The sequence below is a fragment of the Plecotus auritus genome (genome assembly GCF_963455305.1).
Source record: "Plecotus auritus genome assembly, chromosome: 6".
Classification (NCBI taxonomy): Eukaryota; Metazoa; Chordata; class Mammalia; order Chiroptera; family Vespertilionidae; genus Plecotus; species Plecotus auritus.
In genome coordinates this window covers 139,857,134-139,884,671 of record NC_137773.1, presented here as the reverse complement: position 1 = coordinate 139,884,671, position 27,538 = coordinate 139,857,134, and the positions used below count along the sequence as shown (strand labels likewise).

The window sequence follows — 27,538 nt, the reverse complement described above, 5'->3', positions numbered from 1 at the left end:
TGACCACAGTAGGTCACCTGTTCATAGACATCCCAAAGTATCTTTGGGCTTCCTCAGATCTGTTATTTTAAGCATTTCTGAAAATAAAGGCTTTCAGTGCAAACAGAATCCAAGAGAAATGCTGGGAGTAATTACAGGGGGAAGAGGGTGGCAGGCTTCTTACCTCAGCTCATTGCTGGGCTCCAGTGGGGCCCACCACTGCCAAGAACCTATGATGAGTGGTTCCAGAACCTTCCTATTTTCCTGCAGCTCAGTATCCCAGCCGCAGCAACAGGGGGAAGAGTTCAAGCCTCAAGTCTGCATTCCAGCTTCTTGCAAAAACAACATGTAGATGACAGCGTTTGGAGTTGCAGCAACATGAGACATAAATTAGTTTGGGAAGGGGAGGAAAAGAAGGGAGGTGTCCAGGAGCAGGGAGAGAAAGAAGGTGGGGGAGGGGAAGGGGAAGAGTAACAAGGGTCCAGATGGAAGGTGGAGCAGAGTGTAGGCTAAGGATGACGTTGGGTGGCAAGGAGTGGTGACATGACAGAGTGCAGGGAGCCCAGTTATTGGCAAGCTAGGACACAGCCAGGAAAAACAGCCAGCCAGCTAGCTGTCCAGGCTGCCATGTGCAGGGATAAGCTGACCTTCCAGGACAGACTGGAGAAGCCCATTCCTCTGAGACACGCCTTTAAAGCCTTTGCTTTGGAAATGAAAACACAACCGCTTTGGGAGATGGCCAGTGCTTACATATACCAGATACTTAAATAGGGAACATCTGTGGGTCTCAACTTTTGTTATTTGATGAGAAAACAAGCTGGAGTGTGGAAAAGCAGTGGGATTTAGACCTACAAGAGACAGGAGTTTTTGTTTTTATTTAGTTTTGTTGGTTTATTTGCTTCCCATTGTTTGCTTGGAACCCCAGAACTGGGAAAACCATGGAATGTCCCAAAGGTAACCAACCCTACATGAGAATATCTAGTCAAGCAATAGTCAGAAAAGAGAGACCTTGCTGTAGCAGGGTCTGGTGAGATGGAGAAGAGGCCTGAAGGCCCCACATGGGTAACTGGGGATTGAGGAAGCCTCCACTTTATTTCCTACATTAAGAATGGTCTCCAATGGAGAAGTGAAGAGGGAGTCTGGTCGTTAAAACACAACATTTTAAGACAGCATTATTTTCTAGACGTAAAGAGTGACTTTAGCTATGGGAATGACCCACTTTTGAGTTCATTTGAGGGAGACAGAGACATGCCCTTAAATAACAGAACTTTTCAAATACAGTTCAAGCCTGGCCTGGTAGCTCAGTTGGTTAGAGCATCATCCAGATATGCCAAGGTTGCGGGTTCAATTTCTGGTCAGGGCACATATAAGAAGCAACCAATGAATACATGAATAAGTGGAACAACAAATCGATGTTTCTCTCTCTCTCAAAATTAAAAAAAATAATAATACAGCTCATAAAGCCCTAGGTCTTACAGTATTAGTTTTGAGGGTTTTCCTTTAAAACATTGTTAACCTGTATTGAAAACTAAATCAAGCAACCCATTGTAAGATTTTCATGATGAAGAAATTTATTTAATTCAGGAACCATTGTGTCAAAAATATTTAGTCCCATCTTGACATGACTGTGTGGGGTTTCATGCACAGGCATTGGAGCTCCCTGTGTATGCAAGTCTTAGTGATCTGCACTCTTGGAAGCCAGAATGCCAGTCATTAAGGAGCTTCTGTGTCCACTAATTGATTGGAACTTGGTCCTTTTGCAGGAGCTGTGTGACAGCTGGTGCTTGGTGGAGGGTTTGCAGAAGCCTATGTACCTCCATGCTCCTTTTGGCACTTTCACGCTGGCATAAGCACTTATTATATCAGTATTCTTTCACATAAGCAAAAATGAAAATTCGCTGGACCTTGTAAGCTGGAAAGTACAGAGGTATCTTACCTAAATATCTCAAGGTCCAGGACTCCAATGCTGCTGTCCTGATTCTCCTTCTGATGGGCAGCCCAAGACCCCTGACATCCTAGCCAGAGGAGAGATGATCTGAGAATGTGGTTGTTAGCTCCCAGGGAAGATTCTTATTGGCTCTGCCTGGAATATATATTTCTATCCCTGACCTAATCACTAGACATGAGGAGCCAGAGCGCTCTGGCCACACTAGGTCCCATGACCGATGGACCATCTTGTGTGACCAGGCAAGCACGGGTCAGTGCCATCATATTTCATCGCCCGTTATCAGCAGGAGGAAGGGAGAAGTCAGAGACGGCCATCGTGGCTGATTTATTCCTAACAGGACAGGTGGGCCAAGAAGGACCAGGCCAAGGACAACTAACCATGCCTGCAAGTGGGGGCAAGGGACGAGGATGCAGATTTCTGCACAGGTGGTGAGAAAGTGGCTTGGACAGGCAGGTGATGTCCAGAGGGCATGCTCTTCTTGTACCTTCTTTGTGTCCTGAACTCATCTCTATTGCAGCGTTGTGCCTGCATATTGTGCTAGGCCCTAAGGAAGCAGACAACAGAAAGTCATTACAAGTGCCAACTGTGGAGTCAGACCAACTAAAAGCTGAATCCTGGCTCTGCTACTTCTAGCTATGCAACCTGGGGCTAGTTGCTCAGCCCTTCTGAGCCTCCAGCTATCATCTGTCAAGTGGGCATAATATTATTACCTACCTTAAAGGTTTAAATTAGATAATGTATGGAAGTGCTTTGGATAGTGTTCAACAAATGGAAAGTGCTCCATAAATGCTAGGTGTGATTGATCGAGCTGGGGCTGCATCTCTTTCAGCTTTGTGTCTTTGGTGCCTGGTTGCAGTTGGTATCCAGTAGGTTTCAGTAAGTGCTGGTGTAAATAGAATCAAAGCTAGGTGAGGAATTGGCCACAGAGGAACAAGAAGAGGTAGTGTCAGAAGGAGGATGGGTTCAGGGGATGCTGGGATTCTATGCAGGCTGTGCTGTTGGGGTCCATGGGGGAACCAGGAGCTTCGGTCTCGGGAAGCGGATGCTTCAGTGGCTTTCGAAGTTGGGATATGAGAAGGACGTTGGTTAAAAAGGCATTCTCACAGGTTAGCAATGGCTGTTGTTGGCGAGAGCCAAGGGATTCTGATGGTTACTCCCTGCGAGACCCCACTAGTCTCTGGGTCCTAAACTCAAATGCCCCCGTGGGCCAGTGAAGGGAGATGCTGGGCACTGCAGCCAACTTGAAGTGGGGGCTCAGTATTACTGGATCTTCTAGTTTTTTCAGGAGAAGCTGAAAATCTGGACATGTAAGGGGAATTTCCTGATTTTTAAAAGCTGGGAAAAGAATCAGATTATTTGAAAACACTGAATAGCCAAATAAAACACATCTGTAGGCCAGTGAAGCTGCCATTTGGAGCCCTTGGTCTAAGGCAGTGGTTCTCAGCCAGGGCGATTTTGTCCCCCAGAGGACATTTGGCCATGTTGGAGATAATTTCTGTTGTCCCATCTTGGGGTGGAGGTGGGGAATGCTCCTGGCATCTGGTGGTTAGAGACCAGGGATGATGCTAAACATCTTACAATGCCCAGGACGGCCCCGCCCCCATCAAAGAGCTATCTGACCCTATTAGAGTTTAACTGGCATTAGCTGTGGGCAGAAGAAAGAGGCAGGACCGGGCCATCTGCCACCTGATTTTACAGACTTATTTGGGTCAGACAGACAGTGTTGTACCCTTTCAACCCCGAAAAACCACAGTTGCCATGGCTGAGCCCTACTTGGTCCAATGTAATTATTTTCTACAGTCCACACACTTCCTGTGCATGAAGGAAGCAGCCTACCACCCCTGACCTCTGCAGGCATGAAAGTCATGTGAGAAATGTGGACAAAGAGTGCAAATGCATTGCCACTTGGATCCCCAAGGGCTGGGTGTGATGGTCTGCTAGAGATTATTGGGGTTTTGGCCTCCTGTTCCTGGTGGAATGTTTGGTTTGGGTTCCTCATTCAGTAGTTTCTGGAACTGTGGTTGAGAATATTTCCCTTCTCAACCAACCCCAACCATAGAAAAATAAAATTCCTTTGAGTCCTGTGCAGTTTAGTAACTATTTGCTGAGCACTCACTCTGTGGCCAGCCCGTGCTTGGTGCTGAGAGGGAGGTGAGCAGAGACTCAGGCAGGTTCCCTCTGGTGACTTACTGTGCCTTTGAGGAAACACAGGCACAGGCCTCCAGCTCCTCCCCGTCCAGTCCACCCTGTCTTCTTCTTCTGTGCCCTCTCTCTTCTTCTACACCCTCTCTCATCTTCCTGAAGAAGCACACCTCTGATCACAGCCTTCAGAGGCTCCCAGTTCCATTCAATGAAACCTGCACTCCACAGCCTCTGTGACCCAGCTCCGTTTCAAGCTCATCTTCTGCTCTCCTGTTGCTGTGCTTCTCTCTTTGCAAACCAAGCTTTTCCCTAGTGCCAGACTCTGTGCCTTTGCTCAGGCTGCGCCCCTTCCTCAAATACCGTCTCTGTCCTTTCACACAAGGTGAGGTGGCTCTGGTGGTTGTCCCTGTATCCTCTTCATCACTTCATCCCACATCACCTCATCTGTCACTCTTGTGGCCCTTTCCACCTCCTGCCTTAGAATTATTTGGTTCTTGACTCTCGGTCCAGCCAAACTAGGTGATTCTTAAGGGACGACTTAATAAAAAAATTCAACTTGTGTTTCCTTTTCTGAGCAACTTCCTAGCTTTGTCCCTGGTATCAGTGGATGTCAGTTCAGCATGCACTATTTCCCAAGTCTTCATTGATGCCAAGTGCTGCCATATGTGTTACCAGTTTCATCCTCACAGGGACTCCATGACACCCGTGACATCATCCCACTTTTACAGATAAGGAAACTAAGGCTTCATCCGTTCATAGATTTATTCACTAGGAGGCAGGCTTTGGGTTCAGTTCAACCAGTTTCTCAGGGAGTCCTTAAGGAACCAGGATTCTTTTGTTCTGCCACCCAAGGCTGCTGATAGCAATTGGGGCTCCATGGTTATTTTGCTGACACTCAGTGGAAAAGCTAAACCTTCCTCTTAATCATCTGAGTCCTTCTCTTCTATTCAGTTAAGCCACATACCCCTGGGCTAACAGCATACCAGAATGTGTTATCTCAAGTTGGGATGGAGTCATGTCCTTGGAAGAACTCAGCTGGAGGGCTGAATGCAGGGCCAAAATTCATAGCTCTTTTGGGAAGCAGGAAGGGCAAGAATGGATGGATGCTGGGGAGGGAACCAGCATCACCTGCTACTGAGAGCAAAGTAGTAGGCAGTTAGAAGGAAGGAGGAAATGACAGATTGGATTAAGGAGGAGGGATTTTTTTTTTTTTTGCGGGGGGGGGGGTGGGGGTGGGTTTCAAAACTCCAGATTTTCCAGTTGCCATGCCTGGGAATATATTGTACCATTGACCAAATTCAAGGAGATGGAGGAAAGTTCAGGAGTTTGCTTTTGGTTAATTGAGTTTGATGTGATGAGGGAACATCCAGACTGTACTGTTTTGCAACAGTTGAAGATACAGGTCTCTGAGCTTGGGCTCAGGGTCGTGGAGGGCGGAGCCCAGGAGAGAGGACCATGGAGATGGTAGACATGGCTGCTGATCACTGAGAAGTGGGAGCTGGAGTCAGTAGTGTGTGGGGAGCTGGCTGGGGCAGAGGCTGAGAAGGCAAGGCTGCTGGGAGTTTTGAAGGCAGGACTCTTCCCAGCAGAACTGCTTCTAGGAATTTATATGACAGGGTGCACAGTGATAGAGTACAAGGATGTTCACTGCATCACTGTTTGAAATATTAGGGGACTAGAAACAACCTAAATGCCCATCACTATGCAGCTGGTTAATTGATACAGCTGTAAGGGAACCCCAAACAGCTGTCAAAAAAGGAGGATGCAAGAGCTACATAGGCTGTGAAGGAAGAATCTCTCAGGTATATTGTTAGGTAGAAAAAGCAAGATGCAAAAGTGTTTAAAAAAGAACATATGCTATCCAAATGCATGCTTGTATATACATAGCCTGTTTCTGGACGGTATCAGAAGAAACTTTGAATAGCAGTTGACTCTGGGGAGGGGTCGGGGAGCCTGAGAGACTTACTCTTCACGTTTACTTTGCTGGCTGTTAGGGTCCTTTAACCACATGCACTTAGTACCTTCAAAAAAGTAAGATCATAAAAATAAAGACAGAAGAAACTGGGTCTTGGGTGTCAGAGATGTTGGTGAGACTGAGCACTGAGAGAGCCACTGTGGATGGCAGAGTACGGGGTCAGCAGTGGGGCAAACATCAGGGGGATGGGCCACAAGAGAAACTGAGGCACAGACTGAGAATCAGGGAGAATAGAAGAAAATGGGGCTAACTAGTTGGGTTCACTGCGCACCATGGAATGGCACTGGAGGCTCCCTGCGAGCTCTGTACAGACAGTTCTGCTGAGACTCTGCTGTGCTGTTGGATTGGGTCCCTTTTCTTTAGTCACCAGAACTGGAGTGAGGTTTAAGCAGATCCCTGGAATTGCCCCAGAGCTTTTGCTGTCTGTTAAGAGATCTGGTAAATGCAGGGGCTGCCTTCAGACAAGTGACTCTTGGCAAGTCTAGGCCCAGGAACTGAGAGAAAGGCTGTGGGTGAGGAGAAGAAGCCTGATACTGAGCCCTCCCCAGCTACCACTGAGCCCAGTGCCTCTGACCTGCACAGGGCGGGGCAGAGGAAGGCTGGTCTCTGCCTGTCAGCTGCTGGTCATGCTTGAGGCTGAGGGAGCTAAAAGGGAGAGCAGGATGACTCAGCTGTAAGGGAGCAGAGACCAGGGCTCCCATTTTCAATATGGAAACTTCACATGATGGTCCAGGCAAACAGGAGAGTGATGATGGTGATGATGATGATGATGATGATGATGATGATGATGATGATAAGAAGAAGGAGAAGGAGAAGTAGTAACAGGATCCTAGACTCTAGGCTGGATGGAACCTGGTGATAATTTGTTCGTTATTTTCTAAATTGTGTCCCTCAATATACTGAACATGTATGTAACTGCGAAAAAGGATTGAGGCCAACTAAATTACATACTACAGCCCCCCTCACATACAGTCCATGCATGTGAGGGTATAAAAGCCTCTGAAAAATTCTGCAGTAAGAAATCGTGTCTCACTTTAACTAGCTTTTCCCAAATGTTTGGTCACAGAAGCTCCCATCCCTTTTTTAGTGTGGTACCCCCCCACTCCCCCCTCCACCCCCCCACCCCTGCCGCCAGCATGCTTTGGGAAGTGTTTAAGTTTTTTATTTTATAACATGGTAACTAAGTCTCCAAGGCCACATGGCCAGTTGGTGACACAGCGGAGGCCAGAACCTCAGTGTTCTGCCAGTGATCCAAAGGGCTGTCTGTTTACCTGCACTGCTCTGATAAATTGAGATGCTACATCATTATTTCTCAAACTGTGTTCTGTGGAATCCCACCCTCATGAAATGTTAATGAGTATTGAACTAGGGACACATATTCTGGTCACATAAACATAGGATACACAGAATTAAAGAAAGATGGCTGTGAGGTTTCTCAGAATCTTTAATATGGTAATATCTCTGTGAATCACCAAGCAGCGTTCCCCAACTTACATGGCCAGGGAGGACTTTGTTTTCTGGATACAAGTTGAGGAATTCAAGTTTAGATCAATGAGTTTTATGTTGATTTCTGCAGCCCCTGCCCAGAGCATTCCTGCCCTTACTGTGTTGAAAAGGAAATTTAAAGCCAACAGCTACCTTCTCCCCCTCTGACATGTGCTCTTTCACATTCCAGAGCAAGGAGATTGGCCTGCAGATGCACGAGGAGCTCCTGAAGGTCACCAATGAGCTCTACACAGTAAGTCCTGCTCAGCTCTGCTGCCATGTGAGATTGGGCCCCCTTTCTTCAGTGCCCAGGGCTGGAGGGAGGCTAACCAGAAGTCTGGGAGGACCCTGAGCCTTTTTCACTATGTGCCCAAGGGACAGTGGGTCATTATGGTAGAATGTAGTGATTCAAAACCCCAGCTTCTCATTCTGTACATCTGGGTGGGGCCCTGGGCATGTTTACTTTGTAAAAGTTCCAGCTGTGGGAATGTGTTACCTACCAAAGCAGAAGACACAGAGTTGGGGTCAGGGAGCATGGACACAGAGCTCCCGAGGAAGGAGTGTGGGTTTAGAGTCAGGTAGGACAAGCTAAAGTCGAGGCCTGCTCCTTGCTGACCATGGGAACTTAGGCACCCATGTAGCTCACGTGGGCTCAGTATTCTCATCTGCAAAATGGAGCACTGTTCTGAGGATCACATGAGGTGAGGGGGATGAGCATGCCTTGCCATCTCCAGGAAATAATTTCAGAACATCACAATTTGGCCAAGAATTGACCTTGCTATCTGCGTGGAGGCAAAATCTAACTGGACTTCGGATGAGTGGGTTGGGGAACACAAACACATGGGTCATAGTGCAGGATTTTATTTGGCAGGATTTCAAACCCAGATTTGTCTGTAATCAGATTTGTTTGCTCTGCTGGGATTCTTCGTTGCCTCTTCTGCTGAGAATTCCCTTTCTCTTCCTCTCTTCCCCTCTGCTTCGTGAATTCTTATCCATCCCAAAGGCACCAAGCTCAAACTCACTCTTGATCACAGAAGCTCACCTGGAGCCATCACTTTTCTGAACTCTTAACTAATTTCTCATGCACGTGCACACTCTTCCTCTCATTTCTTCACTCACCAAATATGTATTGATCACCGGCTATATGCCAGCACTGCTGGAGGCTCTGGACACACTGTGGAGAACATGGTGCAGCCTCCAGGCTCACGGTCTAGACACCTTCCCTCCCAGGCCACATATCCAGCACACACTATGCTCTGTTTGGGACTGCTGTATCATCCTTTCACATGCTTTACTCTTGTCTCCCTGCCCAGATTCTAAACTCCTTGTGGGCAAAACCAGTTTCTTTCATTTATTCACATGTTCCTCCCTCCCTTCTCTGCTTCAGTAAGCACCCTGGGAACACCAGGGATGTATAAGACACTTCAAAGGCCAACTCTTGAAATGTTCACAGCCTGCCACTGTGTCTCTTACAGCACTGGGTCCACAGCAGGCAGCTGCATATGCTTGAAATGAATTTCTGGGCAACTCCTGAAGACTCAATGTGCAGTCAGCAAATGACCTAGGGAGGGGTCTGCTATTGGCACCCCAGCGCTCTCACTCTGTTGGCAGCTACAACAAAAATGGCACCAGGTGTTAGACCAGTGGGGTCAGATGGGGCCTTAGTTCAGCAATCTTGGTACTTGAGTTCTGGCTAGGAAAGAATTCAGAACAAAGACTCAAACTATAAGAGAAAATTTATTTAGAAAGTCACAGAGGTAGAAGAGTGGGTGGTAGAAGAAATGGGCTCAGGAAACAAGTCACAGCATCAAAAGAAGGGCCCTTGGAGTTTAAGAGAGAGAAGGGTAAAGGTAATGTACCTGGGAGGTGGTACTTGGGAGGAGTGGAGTGGGAGGGGAAAGGCCCAGGCATGCTAGGGTACAGGTTTTAGGGGAATTCCCAGGGGAGGATCTCAATAGAATATTTTCAGCTTTCCAGGTGTGTCCTTTCTGGATTGTGGTCTCCACTGATTGGTTGGCGCCAGGGCAGGGGTCTTTAGTCAATACAACTGGTCCAGAGGTCAGCGTGGTGTGTCTGGTCTGGTTTTGCTGCTTTTCTGGTTTTGCAGCTTTTCTGGGCCTGGAGCTGAAACACAGCTGAGGCCTAGATGTATTTGATGCAGGTCAGAACCTCATTGTCCTGGAGGCTTAATGCTCCCCCTTGTTTATATCCTCTCTAAGGGGGTCTAACCCGAATGACTAGCAACATGCCAGGGGAGGAAAGGTTAGGGGAGAGTATGAACCTCATGATCAGCAATATGCTAGGGTAGGAAAGTCACCCTGGAGATGAGGTTCAGAACATCACAATTTGGCCAAGAATTTTTCCAGTTTTTCCAGTTTTACCTTGGTGACCTCTGTACCTGGCCCATTGTCCTTGCTCTGCTCTTGCCTGTCTAACTGCCTACCACAACTCTTCTGTAGCAAGCAGCACCTCCAAAATACTCACCAGATCAAAGGCAATAGAACAGTACTGCCTCCATTTTATCCTATTTCCTCCTTCCCTCCCTCCCTCCTCCCTTCTTCCCTTCCTCCCTTCCTTCCTTCCTCTCTCCTTTCCTCCTTTCTTACCATCTGTCTGTCTACACATTTATCCATTCATCCATCCATCATCCACTCATCCATCAACCTGTGGAAATCAGCCTGTCTCCCTCTTTTGGTTTTGTTTTCCTCTGTTTTGCTGTCATGATCAGGCAAATTTCTCCTATTGGTCACAAAGATGGTCTCCCCACCCAGCCCCACTGTAAGTTCATTTTCTATCAGCTTAGCGCCCCCTAGTGGAAAGAGAAGTGCCCTTTCCAGTGTGTCCAGCAAAGCCCAGGGCTGTCTCTTACTGGCCTGGCTGGAACCATGAGGTCTAATCACTGTGGCCAGATTAACATAATGTTATTAATTGGCCAGGCTTGGGCCTCATGCTCACCCTCAGGTGGAGACTGGTTTTAGTTTCCCATCAACCACATGGACTGAAAATGGGGAGAGGAATTGGGGGGATTTTCTCAAAGAAAATCAGGGAGCTGTTCTAAAAGAAGGAGGACTAGATGATCCTAGGCAGAGAAAAACAACAGATGTCCACTGAGGAGTAGCTGGGGGAGAATAAGGAAGTAGCTCCATTGGCTAGTGCTCAAACCTCTGCTCCTCAAACTTATTTGGCTCCTGCTCCTGGGCTCAATGCTCACACTGCTCCCTTTGTCTAGAATATTCCACCCCACCCCACCCCACCCCCACTCCATGCCCTTTTCACCCAGCTAACAGCTACTCTTCTCCAGGAAGCATTCCTTAAATGCCCTGTACTTTCCTCATCATAGTACTTATTACACCGTGTGATAATCACTTATATAATTGTATCCCTACTAGAGGGTGTGTTCTGTGAGGGCAGAGACCCTATCTGTCTTTCACACTGTGGTATTTCCTAGTATAGTACCTAGCACATAATAACCTGTTCAATAAAAATGTGATTATTAAAGGTATAGCTATGCCCCACCCCAATTATATTTACCAGATTGAAGGCAGTAAAACTATACATCCCCTATTTTATTCTCCCTCCTCTCCTCCCTCCATCCCTTCCATTCACATATCCATTATTTTACCCACCTACTTATCCATCTACCCACCATCCATCCACCCATCCACCCACCTATCTATCTATCCATCCATCCATTCATCTATCCATCTACCCATCCACCTATCCATCTATTCAGCCGGCCAACTCTTATTCATTCACTCATTCATGCAGACATATATTGATACTTCCTGGGTATCTATCTCCACTTTAATATAATGAATATGATCATAAATGGGGTTCTGGCCCTCCTGGACTTTAACTTTAGCAGGGATGTTTATAAACATGCATAAATAAATAAAATAGTGATGATAACTTCTATGGAGAATGTAGGCCAGACAGAGTGTGGGTGGTCAAACTGAAATTTAGGGACTTCTCTTTTCTTTCAAGGATGTCTTTGACATGCATTAGCTCAGGGTCTCCCCCACACAACTCTAGGATAACCCAGGATGGCCCTAGGGTTTAGGAAGCACACCTGCACTACATTGTTGAAAACCTGTTTTCTAACAACTGATCCATATCCTGCCCCAGCGTGTCCCTTTATTGATACTGTCAACTTCCAGATCGCCTTTGCCTTTGTTTGCATGTAAAAGAGCATCTGAGGGGCTGTGCAGATAATACTTCCCTGTTTTCATGACCAGAGGCTTTGGGAAGATGTCAGAGGCAAAGTGTACACAGCAGAAGGCAGTGTGATTACCAGAAAGACAATGCCCACTGCTAAGAAGGCCTGACTGTCCAACTTGCTATACTACACTAGCTATTTCTGGGCTTTAGTTTCCTTCAATGAGGGGTTAATTCACCAAGATTTTTGGAGGGCCTTCCAAATACCTATGAAACTAATCTGGGTCCAAAGAACACCACTTCCATATTCCTAACCCGTGCATCTCAGCCTTGTTCTGAGGCCCCCTTCTGATAGGGTCCAGAGGGCAGGACAGGAACTCCCACCTGGCATGAAGCTGGGTGTGTGCCTCTGAGAGGCCCTTTAGCGATCCCAGGTTGGAGACTGGGCCTTGGCTAAAGGCCTGCATCCATGCTGCTCCCTTCCCAGCCCAGCACTGCTGTCAACCAGTCACTTCATAGTCGTACTTTTTGAAGCATTTTCCTACCTACCTCCCAGATGGTCTTCACCAGGTAGCACAGAGAGGACAAGTTTCTGCCATGGTCACCCAGCAGTGGTGGGAGTGTTGAGTCTCAAAGCCAGGCCTCCTGGGTCCCTGTGGGGTAGAGGATCCTTCATCCCTATTTTGGTGGTTTCCTCATCTATAAAGTAGGGATTACATGGTACCCACCTCATAGGGTATTGTTGTTTTTTATGAGAAATAAATGAGTTACTATATATAAAATCCTGGTAGGTAGTAAGTGCTCAGGAAATGTCAGATGCTATTGTTATTGTTATCACATTGCCTCCCAGGATTTGGGATAAGGATTAACTAAAATGCTCCTTGGAGGTAATAAAAGGAGAGGTTTGCAAACTTAGAAGTAATAGATAATTTAAATATTAGTTAACATATCTTAGACTGGCAATATTGAGCAGACTATTCTAGGCTATGAACTAAGGATCTTTCATGCTGACTCCTATATTTCAGTTTAGCAGTGGTTCTCAACCTTTCTAATGCCGCGACCCTTGAATACAGTTCCTCATGTTGTGGTGACCCCCAACCATAAAATTATTTTTGTTGCTACTTCATAATTGTAATTTTGCTACTGTTATGAATCATAATGTAAATATCTGTGCTTTCTGATGGTCTTAGGCTCTACAGCAGCGGTTCTCAACCTGTGGGTCACGGTTCTCAACCTGTGGGTCATGACCCACAGGTTGAGAACCACTGCTGTAGAGCCTAAGACCATTGGAAAGCACAGATATTTACATTATGATTCATAACAGTAGCAAAATTACAATTATGAAGTAGCAACGAAAATAATTTTATGGTTGGGGGTCACCACAACATGAGGAACTGTATTCAAGGGTCGCGGCATTAGAAAGGTTGAGAACCACTGATCTAGAGGATTCTGGGTATAAGTACTTAGGCCTGATTCAGAGAGGTCCCCAGGTAAACTTTTTTGTGGCAGCTGTTGGATATAAGTCACCCGGGCCATCCAGTTCCCTGATATTCTTGGGATCAGGAATTACCAGTAGGACCACATAGCATATGGCTCCAGCATTGTCAGGGTGTGCTCTCCAAACATGGGGTTTTGGGAATGCAGTTCAAAGACTGCACTGGGAAGTTTGGCTTGAAGAGCGGAAAGAGTGCTCTATGGTTCAAGAAGAGTAGAAAACTGGGAAAAGGAAAATGTGAGAAACTGAGAACACCCTGCTGGGGTGCTGACCCTGTAACCAGACAATCAAAGGATCCAGGCTTGAGCCAATTCAGAGACAGAGTTGAATCATATATGAGCATTTATTCCAATACCGCCAGCAATAGGAGAGAGCAGCAGGTCATCCACAAAAATCTGCTCTGCACTCCACCATAAGCCAGATGCTTATATTGGGTAGAAAGATGAAGATTACATGGGAAGTAGGCAAAAAGGTATGCCAATAGGGCAGTTTACAGGTAATGCAGGCTGGATACTTGCAAAGGCCTATGGGTATGCAAAGGCTGGGCGTCTTCAAAGGGCTGGCAGCTCTGGTTTCTGCATTAAGGTTGTTAATCTCTCGATGATGATAGGCAGCTCCCAGATGGGGAGGATGGGTCGCATTTCCAGGTGAGCTCCCAGGTCCCATGTGCAACTCCCAGCCAGGTTAGAATGTGCCTTATTCAATCAGAACAAAACAATCATGGTTAACAGAGTATTATTAATATTTCTTATAATTATAGCTGGTCCCCAATATTCTATTTCTGCCCCTCTCAACCCGAGTGAGTAGATGGATGCATGCATGGATGATTGCACAGGAAGATCTAGATGCAAATAGAAATGCTCTGTCTTCCTCTGAACTACATAACACAGATGACAGATTTAGTGCTGAAATAAGCAGACCTCAGCAGTTGAAGTAGAAAAAAAAAAATGGATGTAGCAGGAAGGATTGAACCCAGAAAGTGTGGAGTCCAGAAATGAACATCACCAGAAGCATGGCAGAAAAGCAAAGAAAGCAGTGGTATCTTTCAATGTGGAGGGATAGAGGAAATATTCAAGAATGGGAAAGGCAGGGCTCTGGAGGCAGACTTCAGTAGGCATTACCAACTTTTAGCTGCATCACGTTCCTGGAGCCATTGCACAAAAGAGATAGTTAAAAATAGCCAACTACCTTGGTTATCCACAAGCCTGCAGCCCTTCCTTTTGGCCACTAGATGTCAAGAATGCACCAATCCAGCACACTTTCTGGCCCCTTGAGTTTGGAAATACGCTGAGTGGAAATAAGTGGGTGAAATCAGCAAGAAGGGGATCTCTAGAGGTTTTAGGGCAACTGCAAATAAGCACACACACAAAAAAATTGGGTAGAATGCAGACAAGCAGTCTTCTCACCAAGACCCACAAAGAAAAATTGTTTGCATTTTTTTATCCATTTATTTTTTTGAAATTTGGGGAGATTTTCAGGTTGAAAGAAGGAGGGAGAAACATGGTATAGCATATATATTTTTTCACAATAGTAGATGTTCTCTAGAATGTGCAAACATTTCCCTGAAGTCAAGTGAGTTCAAGGTTTGAAACCCTCAGCCTAAACAGGGAGGATGGTGATAATGGTGATGGTGGCAGCTAATGCTCTTAACCCTGCAACAGGTAATGTTCTCAGCACTTTACAAAAATTAACTCCTTTAGTCCTCACAACAAACTAGAGGTAGGTGCTATTATCCTCATTTTACAGATGAGGAGGGAGAGGTCAGAGAGGTTAGGACTTGCCCAAGGTTGCACAACTTGTAAATGGCAGCCTCAGGATTCAGTCCAGACAATAGGGCCCGGAGTCTATATGTTTACCCACCATGTTGTACAATAGATGTTGCCCCTATTGACTCCTGACCTCTGGCAAAGGGAACTTTCTGAACCACAGATCAATGTTGTGACTTAATGGTGAGAGTCACAGAAGAAATCTTCATTCTAATAAACTTACCTCACAAGACTTTAAATGAGAATAAATTAGGTTATAATGTTGGCCAGTATTTCATTCCAAGTTCCCTGAAGGGCTTGGCTAGGCAGGGAAGCCCATGCCCTCGTAGAAGCCTCTGCTCTATTAGCTGCTGTAATTATCCAAAGGAAAGAGAGAATAAATAAGGCCCAGAAGCCATGGATTCCAGAAATTTCTTGTATTTCTTAGCATAGAAAGATGATCATAAACTTGATATTGCAAAGAAAAAACGTACTTTTAGTTGGGGACCAGGAGACAGGATATTGCTTTAAGGCTGCCAAGAGTATTCATTGATGAGAAAATTGGAATAAATTAAGGAAACAGTATGATATGTTAGAAACATGGTAGATTAAAAGTCAGAGACCAGATTTCTAATTTGGCTAAATATACACTTGCCATATGACTCTCCACTCCACTCCTAGATATTTACCTAAGGCAGTGGTCGGCAAACTCATTAGTCAACAGAGCCAAATATCAACAGTACAACGATTGAAATGTCTTTTGAGAGCCAAATTTTTAAAACTTAAACTATATAGGTAGGTACATTGTTATTAAGTTAATTAGGGTACTCCTAAGCTCGCCTTTGCTAAAAACTCAAGGGGCCAAAGAGCCGCATGTGGCTCACGAGCCGCAGTTTGCCGGCCACTGACCTAAGGGAAATGAAAACATATGTCCATGCAAAGAATTGTATAGGAACAATTCATAGCAGCTTTACAACACTGTAAATAATACATATAACTATCAACATCCAAATAGATAATCAGACATCGCCGGTGGATCAGTGGTTAGAGCATTGGCCTGCACATTGAAGGGTCAAGGGTTCGATTCCCAGTCAAGGGCACATATCTGGGTTGCAGGTTCGATCCCCAGCCCTTCAGGCATGTGTGGGAGGCAACCAATCAATCTCTCTCTCTCACATCAATGATTCTCTCTTCCCTTCCCTCTCTCCCTCCCTTCCACTCTCTCTAAAAATCTATGGAAAAAATATCCTTGAGTGAGGATGAACAAGCAAACAAAAATAGATAAACACATTGTGGTATAGCCATGCAATGGGGTACTACTCAGCAATAAAAAAGAGCTTATGATACATGCAACAACATGGGAGACTCTAAAAAAAATTATGCTGAGTGAAAGAGGGTAGACCCAAAAGGGTTTATACTCTGTGGTTCCATATAGATGAAATTCTACAGTGATAGAAAGCAAATCAGTGATTGCCTGGGTCTGGGGTAGGGGTAGGGAATGACTGTGTAGGGGCACCAGGCTCTTTCAGGTATAATGGAAGTGCTCTGTACCTTGATTGTGGGGTTGGCCACATGGATGTAAAGTCTGGAGACTATGCTGATACTACTACTAATCTTGGAGGACCTTCTGGGCCTCAATTTCCCTATTTATAAAATTTGGTAGTCAGATTAGAAGACATCTAGGATTTCCTATGACTCAAAAATCCCTTTGTTATAACAATATCCAACTTTTGTTATGGACACAGAGTAGCAAAGGGCAATATGCTTTACAGGAATTCATTTTATAGTCAAGGATGAGTTTAGTTCAGAGAGCATAGAATATGTATTTAGATGTATTCAGTTACCCAATAGTACTCCTTTTGGGAACAGTCAATTTTACTTAATGAAACAGCTGAGAAAATAATTTGTGAGTAAGAAGGATGTTCCCAAGGAAGCTCCAAGAGTACTGGAGGAGGGGCTTTCCCAGTGACCCTCGGGGAGGGGGCAGGGACACAGAATTATGGTTGGGAGGCTAGAGAGAGCAGCAACTTTCCATACCATCTCTGAGACCCCAAATGCTTGGGGACTGTGGTTGCCCTTTTAAATTTTCTCTTTGCTAGTCCATTCTTGGCACTTAGTAAGGACTTGATGGTGATGATGATAATGATCATGATGACTATGCAGCCGCTACTGACAATCATCATCTCCAGTCCTCAGAGAGTTTTTGCAGAAGTAAAGAGCTATGGGAGCTCAGAGTGTGTCATGGGAAGAAAAAGGGCTGAGCAGAACTTAGGGGGCCGAGAGCACTAGAGCCAACCAGGCTGGGCCCTAACAGCCTGCTGATTCCTGCACTTGTGTGTCCCCAGGTCATGAAAACCTACCACATGTACCATGCGGAGAGCATCAGTGCGGAGAGCAAGCTGAAGGAGGCTGAGAAGCAGGAGGAAAAGCAGTTCAACAAGGCGGGAGAGCTCAGCATGAACCTGCTCCGGCACGACGACCGGCCCCAGCGCCGCAGCTCTGTGAAGAAGATTGAGAAGATGAAGGAGAAGGTGAGTGAGGGCCCTGGGGTACATGCTCCCTGACAGCCTTGGCCTCCCCCTCTGCACCCTGGGGGTTGTGAGGGTAGAATAATGCAGCCCGCATCTGCTCTCTTGGAGGTCAGTGTCATGAAGGAGGCAGGTCTGGCTTGTGCCAGGGTCAACCGGTGGAAGATGTGTTCCGCTGACAAGGGAGCTGAACTGTGATGAAACTCATAGCCCAGAGCACAGGCATTAGTGAGGGGCGGGGGCTTGATCTGGGGGTCAGTTAGGTGTCTGGGGACTGGTTGGGACTGAGTGTGTCCCAACAAGAGGGAACAGCACTGGGCTGCCCACCAGCACTGGGAACTTGGGAAAGAACCATTCCAATATTGCCATTGCCAAAGCAGAGGCAGGTGATTGGAATGACTGTGTATCAGTGCTGGAAAGTGCCTCAGTAGGACATGGTGAGAGGAGTACTCTGGTTCTGGAGTCAGATAGACTGAGTTTTGAAAATGCCACAGCTACTACACTTCTCTGAGCTTCAGTTTTTAAATCTGACAGTGATGGCAGATAATTCTCCCCTCTCACGTCAATTCTGATGGATTGGTAGTGGCTGCCAAGAGCTCTGTGTTGAGGATCATGAGCTCTCTTCCGGCTTTAGCTAAAAACGGTGCTGTGATCAATTAATAATGTCTGCTATGGCCAGAATATACAGGGGCAGTGCACAGGTTGCTTTTCTGTCATCCTAGACTAGGCGACTTCTAAGGTTCATTTCTTCTTGGAAGACTATGATTTCTTGTTGAATCATCTGCATCCATTCAGTCTGTGGAATCAGCAAACATTTCCTGAGCTCTATGTGCCAAACATTGTGCCAGATGTTTATTTAGGCTTCAGTGAGATGAATTCTATGATGATATAATCCTACAGCTCTTAAAAATTATAGGAGATTGAGTGGAAACAAGATCCAACAGGACCGAGGTAAGCAGGAAAAGTAACCACAGGCAAATAATATAAGACTTCAGAGTAATTGCTAAAGGCAAAGAAAAAATGGGCTCCACAATAATCAGGCAGAGACTCAATTAAAAAATGGGCAAAGTATTTGAATAGACATTTCTCCAAAGAACATATATGAGTGGTCAGTAAGTACATGAAAAGATGCTTGGCATCATTAATCATTAAGGACGTGCAAATCAAAAACACAGTGAGACACCACTTCAAATCCATTAAGATGGCTAAAATAAAAAGACAGACAATGACAAACATTGATGAGGATGTGGAGAAAGTGGAACCCGTGGACACTGCTGGAGGGAAGGTAACATGATTCAGCCACTTTGGAGAATGTTTTGGCAATCCCACAAAAATTTAAACATAGACTAAGTTACCATATGACTTAACAATTCCACTCCTAGGTATCACTCAAGAGAAATTTAAGCATATGTCCGCACAAAAACTTACACATGAATGTTCATTGAAACATTATTCATAATAGTTCCAAAGTGGCAGCAACCCAAATGTCTGTCAACTGATGAATGGATGAATAAAATGTGGCCTGTCCACACAACAGAACATTATCCTATCTAATAAGGAGGGAATATGCTAATTGACTGCCCCACCCTCAAAGATGGTGGCACCTGCAGCCAATAAGGAGGGAATATGCTAATTGACTGTCCCACCCTCAAAGATGGCGGTGCCGACAGCCACAAGATGGTGGTGCCCAGTCCCCTCAGTCCCGCTGGGGTAGCAGGTGCTCAGCAAGGTCGGGCACCTGCCTCCAGAGTCCCCCAGTCTCCTCAGCCCCCCAGCCACCCAGAGCCGGCCCGAGGCAGAGGCAAGCCTCAGATGGCAGCTGCCCAGCCACCCAGGACTGCCCGAGGCTCAGGTAACCAGGGCCGGCTGAGGCTTGCGCTGCCGGCAGTGGCAGCAGCAGAGATGTGAAGGGGGCGTCTCCTTCCCCTGATCACCGGGTCGCCTCCCGCCCCTAAGGGCTCCCAGACTGTGAGAGGGGGCAGGCCGGGCTGAGGGACCCCCCTCCAGTGCATGAATTTTTATGCACCGGGCCTCTAGTTTAGTCATAAAAAGGAATGGAGTACTGATTCATGCTACAGCATAGATAAATTTTGGAAACAGTGAAATAAGCCAATCGCAAGAGGCCACATATGCAGGATTCTATTTATATGAAATGTCCAGAAGAGACAAATCTATAGAGATAGGAAGTAAATTAGTGGTTGCTAGGGGCTGGGGCAGAGGAGAATAGGGAGTGACTGCTAATGGGTACAGGATTTCTTTTTGGGGTGATGAAAATATTCTAAATTTAGATAGTGGTGATGATTCTATAACTCTGTGAATATACTAAACAAAGAAATATTTAGCACAACCAGTGTGGCTCAGTGGTCAAGCATCAACCTATGAACCAGGAGGTCACAGTTTGATTCCTGATCAGGGCACATGCCTGGGTTATGGGCTTGATCCCCATTTAGGGGCATATAGGAGGCAGCCAATCAATGATTCTCTCTCATCATTGATGTTTCTATCACTCTCTCCCTTTCCCTTCCTTTCTGAAATCAATTAAAAATATATATTAAAAAATATTTTTAAAAAGACAATCAGGCAGGGAATTACAGAACAACATGGGGGGATATTTAAAGGGGTAGAGAGAATACTGGCTGGGAGTTGGCAAGTGCACGCTGAATATGACTGCCCGACCCAACTCTGTAGGGGCAACAACAGGCCCACTTCCACCCACTGAAGTAGAAACAATTTTTTGTTCAGAGTTGTATGTAAATTAGCCATTTGGCCCTTGGAAAAGCTACTTCTCCCCTTCAGTTATCTTTTCACTTATAAAATGGGTAAATTAAACTAAGATACCTTTACTGTCCTTCCTAGGTATAAACTTTTATGAGTCCATGAAGTGCTAAAAATGGTCTCAGGGTCAGAGTAGTCCCCTGCAAACTGGTCAGGGTCATCAAAACTCTCTGTGAGGGTTGGATGCATGGCTGGTACAGGAAGTAATTACCTGAAGTATGTTTTTTGAAATTCCCAGAATAAGTGGACCCTGGAGAAAGAAAGGTCAGAGGGGATCTCTGGGGACACCTCTACTAAAATGCTAGGAGAACTCAATCTGGAATAAGGAAGGTTTAAGGGTGTCTAGATGAAGGAGGAAACTCTAAGGAGAGCTGGTTTTTGTTTTTGTTTTTTACCCAGCAGTGGGACTCATTAGTCTGAAAGGAGTAAGGGGACAGCTCTCCAACCCATGAACTCTGCTCCTTCTTGCAGCTGGCCCAGAACAGGAGCAGCTCCCCAGGGAGGCAGGTGGACTCCTCGCCAACACTGCTCCTGGGCTGCCTGCTCTGCCTCTCCTCCTCTCACACCCAGACAGCCCATGAAAACCACTGAATGACTGCCTTGTGCAGGGACTGGTCTGGGTGTTGCAGGGACTGGTCTGGGTGTTGCAGGGACTGGTCTGGGTGTTGCAGGGACTGGTCTGGGTGTTACAGGTCCAGAGCTGAGCAAGACAGAAGTGGGTCCCTGATTTCACAGGGCCTGCTTTCTAGTGGGGGGGGGGGGGGGTGGTCACTGAAAATCAGCAAGTACACAAAGAAGTAAAAAATATAATTTTGGGCAGTAAGAAGTGCTTTTGAAGAAAAACAGAGAAATCAAGATGTCCTTCAGTAGGTGAATGGATAAACAAACTGGTAAATCCAGACAATGGAATGTTGACTAAATATTCAAGATCCAAAAAGAAATGAGCTAGCAAGCCATGAAAAGACATGGAGGAACCTTAAAGTGCCTATGTTAAGTGAAAGAAGCCAATTTGAAAACAATACATACTGTATGATTCCAACCATATGACATTCTGGAAAAGGCGAAATGATGGAGACAGTGAAAAGATAAGAGGTTGCCAGGGGTTGGAGGGAGGGAAGGATGAAAAGGGAGAGCACAGAAGGTTTTTAGGGCAGGGAAACTAGTCTGTGTGCTACTATAATGGTGTCCAAACCCACAGAATACAGAGCACCGAGAGGGAAGCCCAGGTAAACTGTGGAATCTGGGTAATAGTTAGTGAATGTACCATTCTGAGGTTGTTGATAATGGATGAAGTTGTATGTATGTGGGCCAGGGGCATATGGAAAGTCTCTGCACAATCTTCTTAATTTTGCTATAGACCTAAAACTGCCATAAAAATAATGTCTTAAAACTGAAATAAAGATTAAATAAACGAGAAAAATTGAAAAGGGCAAAGGGATAGAGGGTGGAGGGAGGGATGGTGGAGATGCTGGCAACATTTTAGACAAGGCTGCCATCAGAGTCTGATCTGACCATTTTGTCAGTCCCACAAAATGTTCAACGTAGACCTTGGGTAAGGACCTGAAGGACATGACATGAAGGACCAGATCACACAGAGACTTGGAAGGATGGCCTGCCAGGCAGGGAGAACAATCAGTCTGAATAGAGGCATGAATGAAATTGGCCTCTTAAAGGATGGGCAGAGAAAGCTGGCAATGAGGGAGAGCCTAGAGGAAGAGAGGCTTGGGAGATCACATGGGGCCATCACAATACTTTGGACAGCCATTGGGGGCTGGTGAGTAGGCCTCAGGAAGTCTTATTGACAAGCTCTGGTAGAGGCCAGTAACAGGCAGCTGCTTATTGAATAGCGCTGTCATTGGCTGCATGTGGGCAATGGAAGGTGAGCTTTTTGAGTACAGAGCCCAAATCTTACTCAGCTGGCATACGGAGTAAGTTATTCCAGAGGGGTACAGTGCATTTAATCACGGAGTGACCATTAAGAAAACCCCAGCCCTGACCTCTGTGGATCAGTGGTGAGGGCACTAGTCTGTGCACCCAAGGGTCATGGGTTCGATTCCCAGCCAAGGGTACATACCTGGGTTGCAGGTCCGATCCCTGACCTGGTCAGGTCATGTGTGGGAGGCAGCCAGTCGATGTGTCTCTCTCACATTGATGTTTCTTTCTCTCTTCCCCTCCCTCCCTCCTTACCACTCTCTCTAAAAATCAATGGGAAAAAATATCATTGGGTGAGGATTAACCAAAAAAAAAGAAAGAAAAGAAAAGAAAACCTAAATCCCTGCCATTAGTGGCTCAGCTCTCACACCTACTTTTTTCTTCTTCCAGAGGCAGGCAAAGTATTCTGAGAACAAGCTGAAGTGCACGAAGGCCCGGAATGACTACTTGCTGAATCTGGCTGCCACCAACGCAGCTATAAGCAAATACTACATCCACGATGTCTCTGACCTGATAGACGTGAGCACCTGGCATCTGGGACTGGAAGGGCCCTACACCGGGCTGGTGCAGATCATCAGCTGAAGGAGAGGCTGGCCCCTGTCCTTCGCCGATGGTCCAGGGTGGAGGGGAAGGGTAGTGGGCATGTGGGGTCTGGGAAATGAGTTTCTACTTCTATGGGTGGGAGTGGGCCTGTTGCAGTCCCTACAGAGTTGGGTCGGGCAGTCATATTCAGCGTGCACTTGCCAAGTACCCTCTTCTAGCCCAGGCCCTTGGCTGGGTTTGGGGATACGGGAGTGGTTGTCCACAGTTCATGCCCTAGGGATTTCCCAGGATGGTATAGACATGTTCAGCACCCCCAGGTCTAGTTGCCAGACATATACTGCACATGAAAGAAAATAGAATTACAGTTGACCCTTGAACAATGTGGGAGTTAGGAGTGCCAGTCTCCCCCTTCAGTGGAAAGTCCATACATAACTTTTAACTCTCAAAACTTAACTACAGTCATCTCTCAGTATCTGCAGATGCTCAAGTCCCTTATATAAAATAGTGGCCTGGTGCCCAAAATTCATGCACGAGGGTGGGGGGTGTTCCCTTAGCCCAGCCTGCACCCTCTCCAATCGGGGACCCCTTGAGGGATGTCCGACTGCCTATGGGATCGGGCCTAAACCGGCAGTCGGACATCCCTCTCACAATCTGGGACCACTGGCTTCTAACCTCTCACCTGCCTGCCTGCCTGATTGCCCCTAACTGCCTCTTCCTGCCTGCCTGATCACCCCTAACCTCTCTGCTGCCTGCCTGATTGCCCCTAACTGCCTCTTCCTGACTACCTGATTGCCCCTAACCCCTCTGCCTGACGGCCTGATCTTGCCCCTAACTTCTCTCCCCTGCCAGCCTGATTGCCCCTAACTGCCTCTGCCTGCCTGATCTCACCCCCAACAGCCCTTCCCTGCCAGCCTGATCTCACCCCTAACTGCTCTCTTCTGCCGGCCTGATCGCCCCCAACTGCCCTCCCCTGCCAGCCTGATCACCCCTAACTGCCTCTGTCTTGGCCCCCACCACCATGGCTTTGTCCGGAAGGAAGTCGGACGTCCAGAAGATGGCCGGTTGACCCAGTCTAATTAGCATATTACCCTTTTATTAGTATAGATAGATTATATAGGATAGGATTGCTTAAATGGGGGGGAAAGCCTTTTTCAGCAGGAGGAGATGCTCTTGGAAGACAAAAATACATAATCCCTATATCTGGACTGATAGCCAGCCATATGCACTGTACTTACTGCCAAACTGGTTATTAAAAAATTGAACCGCTTTCTTACACCTTACACCAAACAGCTGTTTCCCTTAAAACCCCTCCTCAGCTGCCACCTTAGGTTCTGTCTTCGCAGTTCACTCAGATTAGGTTCTGATTGGCCAGTTTCTATGCCAGTCAGAGTCAAAAGCTCCGCCTCCCAGGCAGCCATTGGCTCCTCACAGTTCATCCAGATTTGGTTCTGATTGGTCGGTTTCTATGCCAGTCAGCATCTCCAGACCTGATCAGAGAGGCGGAGCTGATCAGCAGCTGCCCTAGGCTGCTGGCCAGTGGGCTTAACTGCTGACCTCTCGGAGAGAGAGAAAGCCTCGCCAGCAGCCTGGGGTGGCTGCTGATCAGCCCCGCCTCTTTCTCTCTCAGAGAGGTCAGCAATTGAGCTCACTGGCCAGTCCCTGCCCACCCGAGCTTGCTGTGCGTGCAGCCTGGCATTCGGTCATCCCTTCGGTTGTCCCTTCGGTCGTTTTGGACATTATGGACCCTGGCTCTTTATATATATAGATGGTATAGGACAGTGCATATAGTTGGCCCTCCTCCTACACAGATTCCCAATGTTGGATCAAAAATACTCCTTCAATCCACGGTTGGTGTAATGTGAGGATGTGAAAGCTGGGATATGGAGGGCTGACTGCATATTTAGTAAAAAAAACTCCAAGCCTGCACAGTTCAAACCTGAGTTGTTTAAGGGCCCACTATACACAAGTCAGCTTTACTTGGGGATGTTATCGGTGGAGAAATCAGGCCATTTAAGCAAAAGGAGAATGGAACACTGATTTCCATACCAGCTGCATAGGACAGGCTGGAAGGACAGCCATGCTTGGAGAAAGACTGTTGTGAGTGGCATCATCAGGGAGAGCCTCTGTCAACCTGTGTTAGAACTGGGACTGCTTCTCATGTTTATTGAGCAGCTGCTTGTTCTAGATCTTGAGGTGCTACAGTAGACAAAAGCCAGTGGCTCTGCCCTCATGGAGCTTACCCTGTATAACCCTGATACGTTAACAGGCAATCACAATGCCACGAGGCAGGTGTCACAATGAGGGAACTGGAGAGAGATGTGGTCCCCTAGAGGAGGGACATCAGATGTAAACTCTGAGTGGGGAGAACATCAAGGAAGACTTCTTAGAGGAAGTAACCTCTAAACTGAAACCTAAAGGAAGGATGTTTAGGCAGGACGAGAGAGGAAGAGTATGCCAGGCAGAGGGAATGCATGTGAAAAGGCCTGGAGATGAGAAAGAATGTGGTGAATTTGGGAAGCTGAGAGAAAGTTCTGCTCTTGCCCAAATTGCAATCCCAAGTCTCCCTGAAGGGTTTAATGTGATTTGTGTGGTAGGGTTCCAAAATGCCCAAGGGCCCCCAGGATGAAAGATTTTGACTATGGAATGAAAGGTCATCATGATGGGACAGTAAATACTTGTGGTCCCCACCTTCACGTCACAGCCCTCACCTGCACCCTTCTGTTGTGTGCCTGTCTCCAAGTGCTGTGATTTGGGCTTTCATGCCAGCCTGGCCCGCACCTTCCGGACCTACCTCTCAGCCGAGTACAACCTGGAGACCTCTCGCCACGAGGGGCTGGATGTTATTGAGAATGCGGTGGACAACCTGGATTCCAGAAGTGACAAGCACACCGTCATGGACATGTACAACCAGGTCTTCTGTCCTCCACTCAAGTTTGAGTTCCAACCCCACATGGGGGATGAGGTAGGTTCCTCCCAAGAGCCCGTGTGTTCCCCCAAGTGCTCCCAGAACATTGGTGGGAGGGACCATCAGCCCCCAATCCACATGCAGCATGTTTATCAAAGAGGCCTGGGGTCAAGTTCTTGGTTCAAGGGCTTTCCCAGCCAAGGAGTATACCACTAATACCTTAATCTTACTGGCTCAAGTTCTCCACCCGCAGAATTGCAGGACCTTAGTGCTCCTTAAAATCCCTCCCAGTTACTCTAGAATAGCCCAAGAGAGTCCCATATCTGCATACATTCTTCCCTTCGATCACTGGAGTCTGGGCCTCATCACAGCCTCTCTGGCTAATGTCCTCTCGAGGGCACTGCCTGCCCTCCACTATAGGAGGCAAACCATCAACTGAGTTTCCTTCAGTGCTGGTGCTGCTCGGATTCTTACTATATTATGGTGTGGGAGGGAAGATAAGGCACTGGTCACTGGCCCCAAAGAAGCACTCTAGTTACCCAAGTTTCACAAAATCCTTTATGCAAATAGTTCCCCCCTCTCTCTGGGGCTCAGGCCTTAGTCTTGGCACTGAAGAGAATAGCCACAAGACATCATATCTGTCTCCCCATCTCCATTATCTCTACCCCAGGGATATGTGCACAGAACTTTGTCCTAGTGGCCCCTGTCCCTTCTAGACATATCCACCTAGACATATCCACCCATGCACGTGGGAGTTTGGAGAACCCAGACCAATAGTGCACAAGACCCCACCAGCCTCTGGATTTTGTGAGAGCTCAGCTAGGCCATCCACTGAACTTGCTTGGTGGGAAGGGACAAGGAAGCTCCTTAGCAGAGAGCATTTGCTGGACCCTCCAGGTGGCTCTACTCACTTTCTTCATTTGCAAAGGAGATCCTGTGTAGGGCTTTCTGCACCACCTGCCTCATCCCTCATGTCCAACCCTTTTATCTGGCCTTGAAAATTCTGACCTCATGGTTACTACTGATGACTGCGAAGTTTGGGTTGCCTAGTTAGTGGTAAATAACTAACAAATAACAGAGCCCTGCTGTTCCTTGTGATCTCAGCTGAGTCACCCCAGGCAGCCCAGACTGCAGGTGGTGACAGAGCCCTGGGTGGAATGGATGTAGGGAGAACAATATTTCTCTCCACATTTTCTCTCCTCCACCTCTCACCCAATCTACCTGCTGGGGAAGATGGTCTGTGAGAGGTGATCACCTCACAGTTGCCTCTCTGAAGCATCTTCCTGCTGAGAAATAGGAACACCTGGCTCATTGTTCCCCATTCATCGTTCTTTCCATTGGCTTCTCTTAGGTCCGTGGTCGGCAAACTGCGGCTCGTGAGCCACATGCGGCTCTTTGGCCCCTTGAGTGTGGTATTTTCCACAAAATACCATGGCCTGGGCGAGTCTATTTTGAAGAAGTGGCATTAGAAGAAGTTAAAGTTTAAAAAATTTGGTTCTCAAAAGAAATTTCAATCATTGTACTATTGATATTTGGCTCTGTTGACTAATGAGTTTGCCGACCACTGTCTTAGGTGGTTGCTTTCTTACCAGAACTTCCTGCCTGGAAATTAACTAGTCTCACTTTATGAGATTATGTAAGAGCTCTTAGTAAACCCTCAAGAAGGCACAGTGTAGAAGACCATAACTGAGAGGCCACACCTTGCAATTAGAGAGGGTGGCCCCTGGTTCCCATCAGGTGTTGTCAGGTATAAGTGGTGTTACCTATGGCAAGTCATTTAAGCTCTCTAAGCCTGTTTCCTCAGCATCTGGTAGGGATATTAGTGACTAGTGGCCCGGTGCATGGATTCGTGTACTTTGAAAGGAAATTAATTAGAAGGAATATTTTAATATCACTATTCGCCCTTTCTCTATAGTAGAAGTGTCAATCAA

At 46.7% G+C, this 27,538-nt stretch overlaps 1 protein-coding gene across 8 annotated transcripts in view; it reads left to right on the top strand.

Moving 5' to 3' along the window:
* Positions 1–27,538, top strand: part of SRGAP3 (SLIT-ROBO Rho GTPase activating protein 3) — a 255,586-nt gene that overhangs the window by 160,444 nt on the left and 67,604 nt on the right. For all 8 annotated transcript variants that reach the window (XR_013960989.1, XM_080676227.1, XM_080676226.1 and 5 more), the window contains exons 4-7: positions 7,720–7,782; positions 17,270–17,455; positions 22,550–22,678; positions 25,443–25,664. Coding sequence is in view for 7 of the 8 variants with exons in the window: in XM_080676227.1 (XP_080532353.1) it covers positions 7,720–7,782; positions 17,270–17,455; positions 22,550–22,678; positions 25,443–25,664 (600 nt within the window). In the remaining variant the exon portion in view is untranslated. The remainder of the gene's footprint in view (positions 1–7,719; positions 7,783–17,269; positions 17,456–22,549; positions 22,679–25,442; positions 25,665–27,538) is intronic.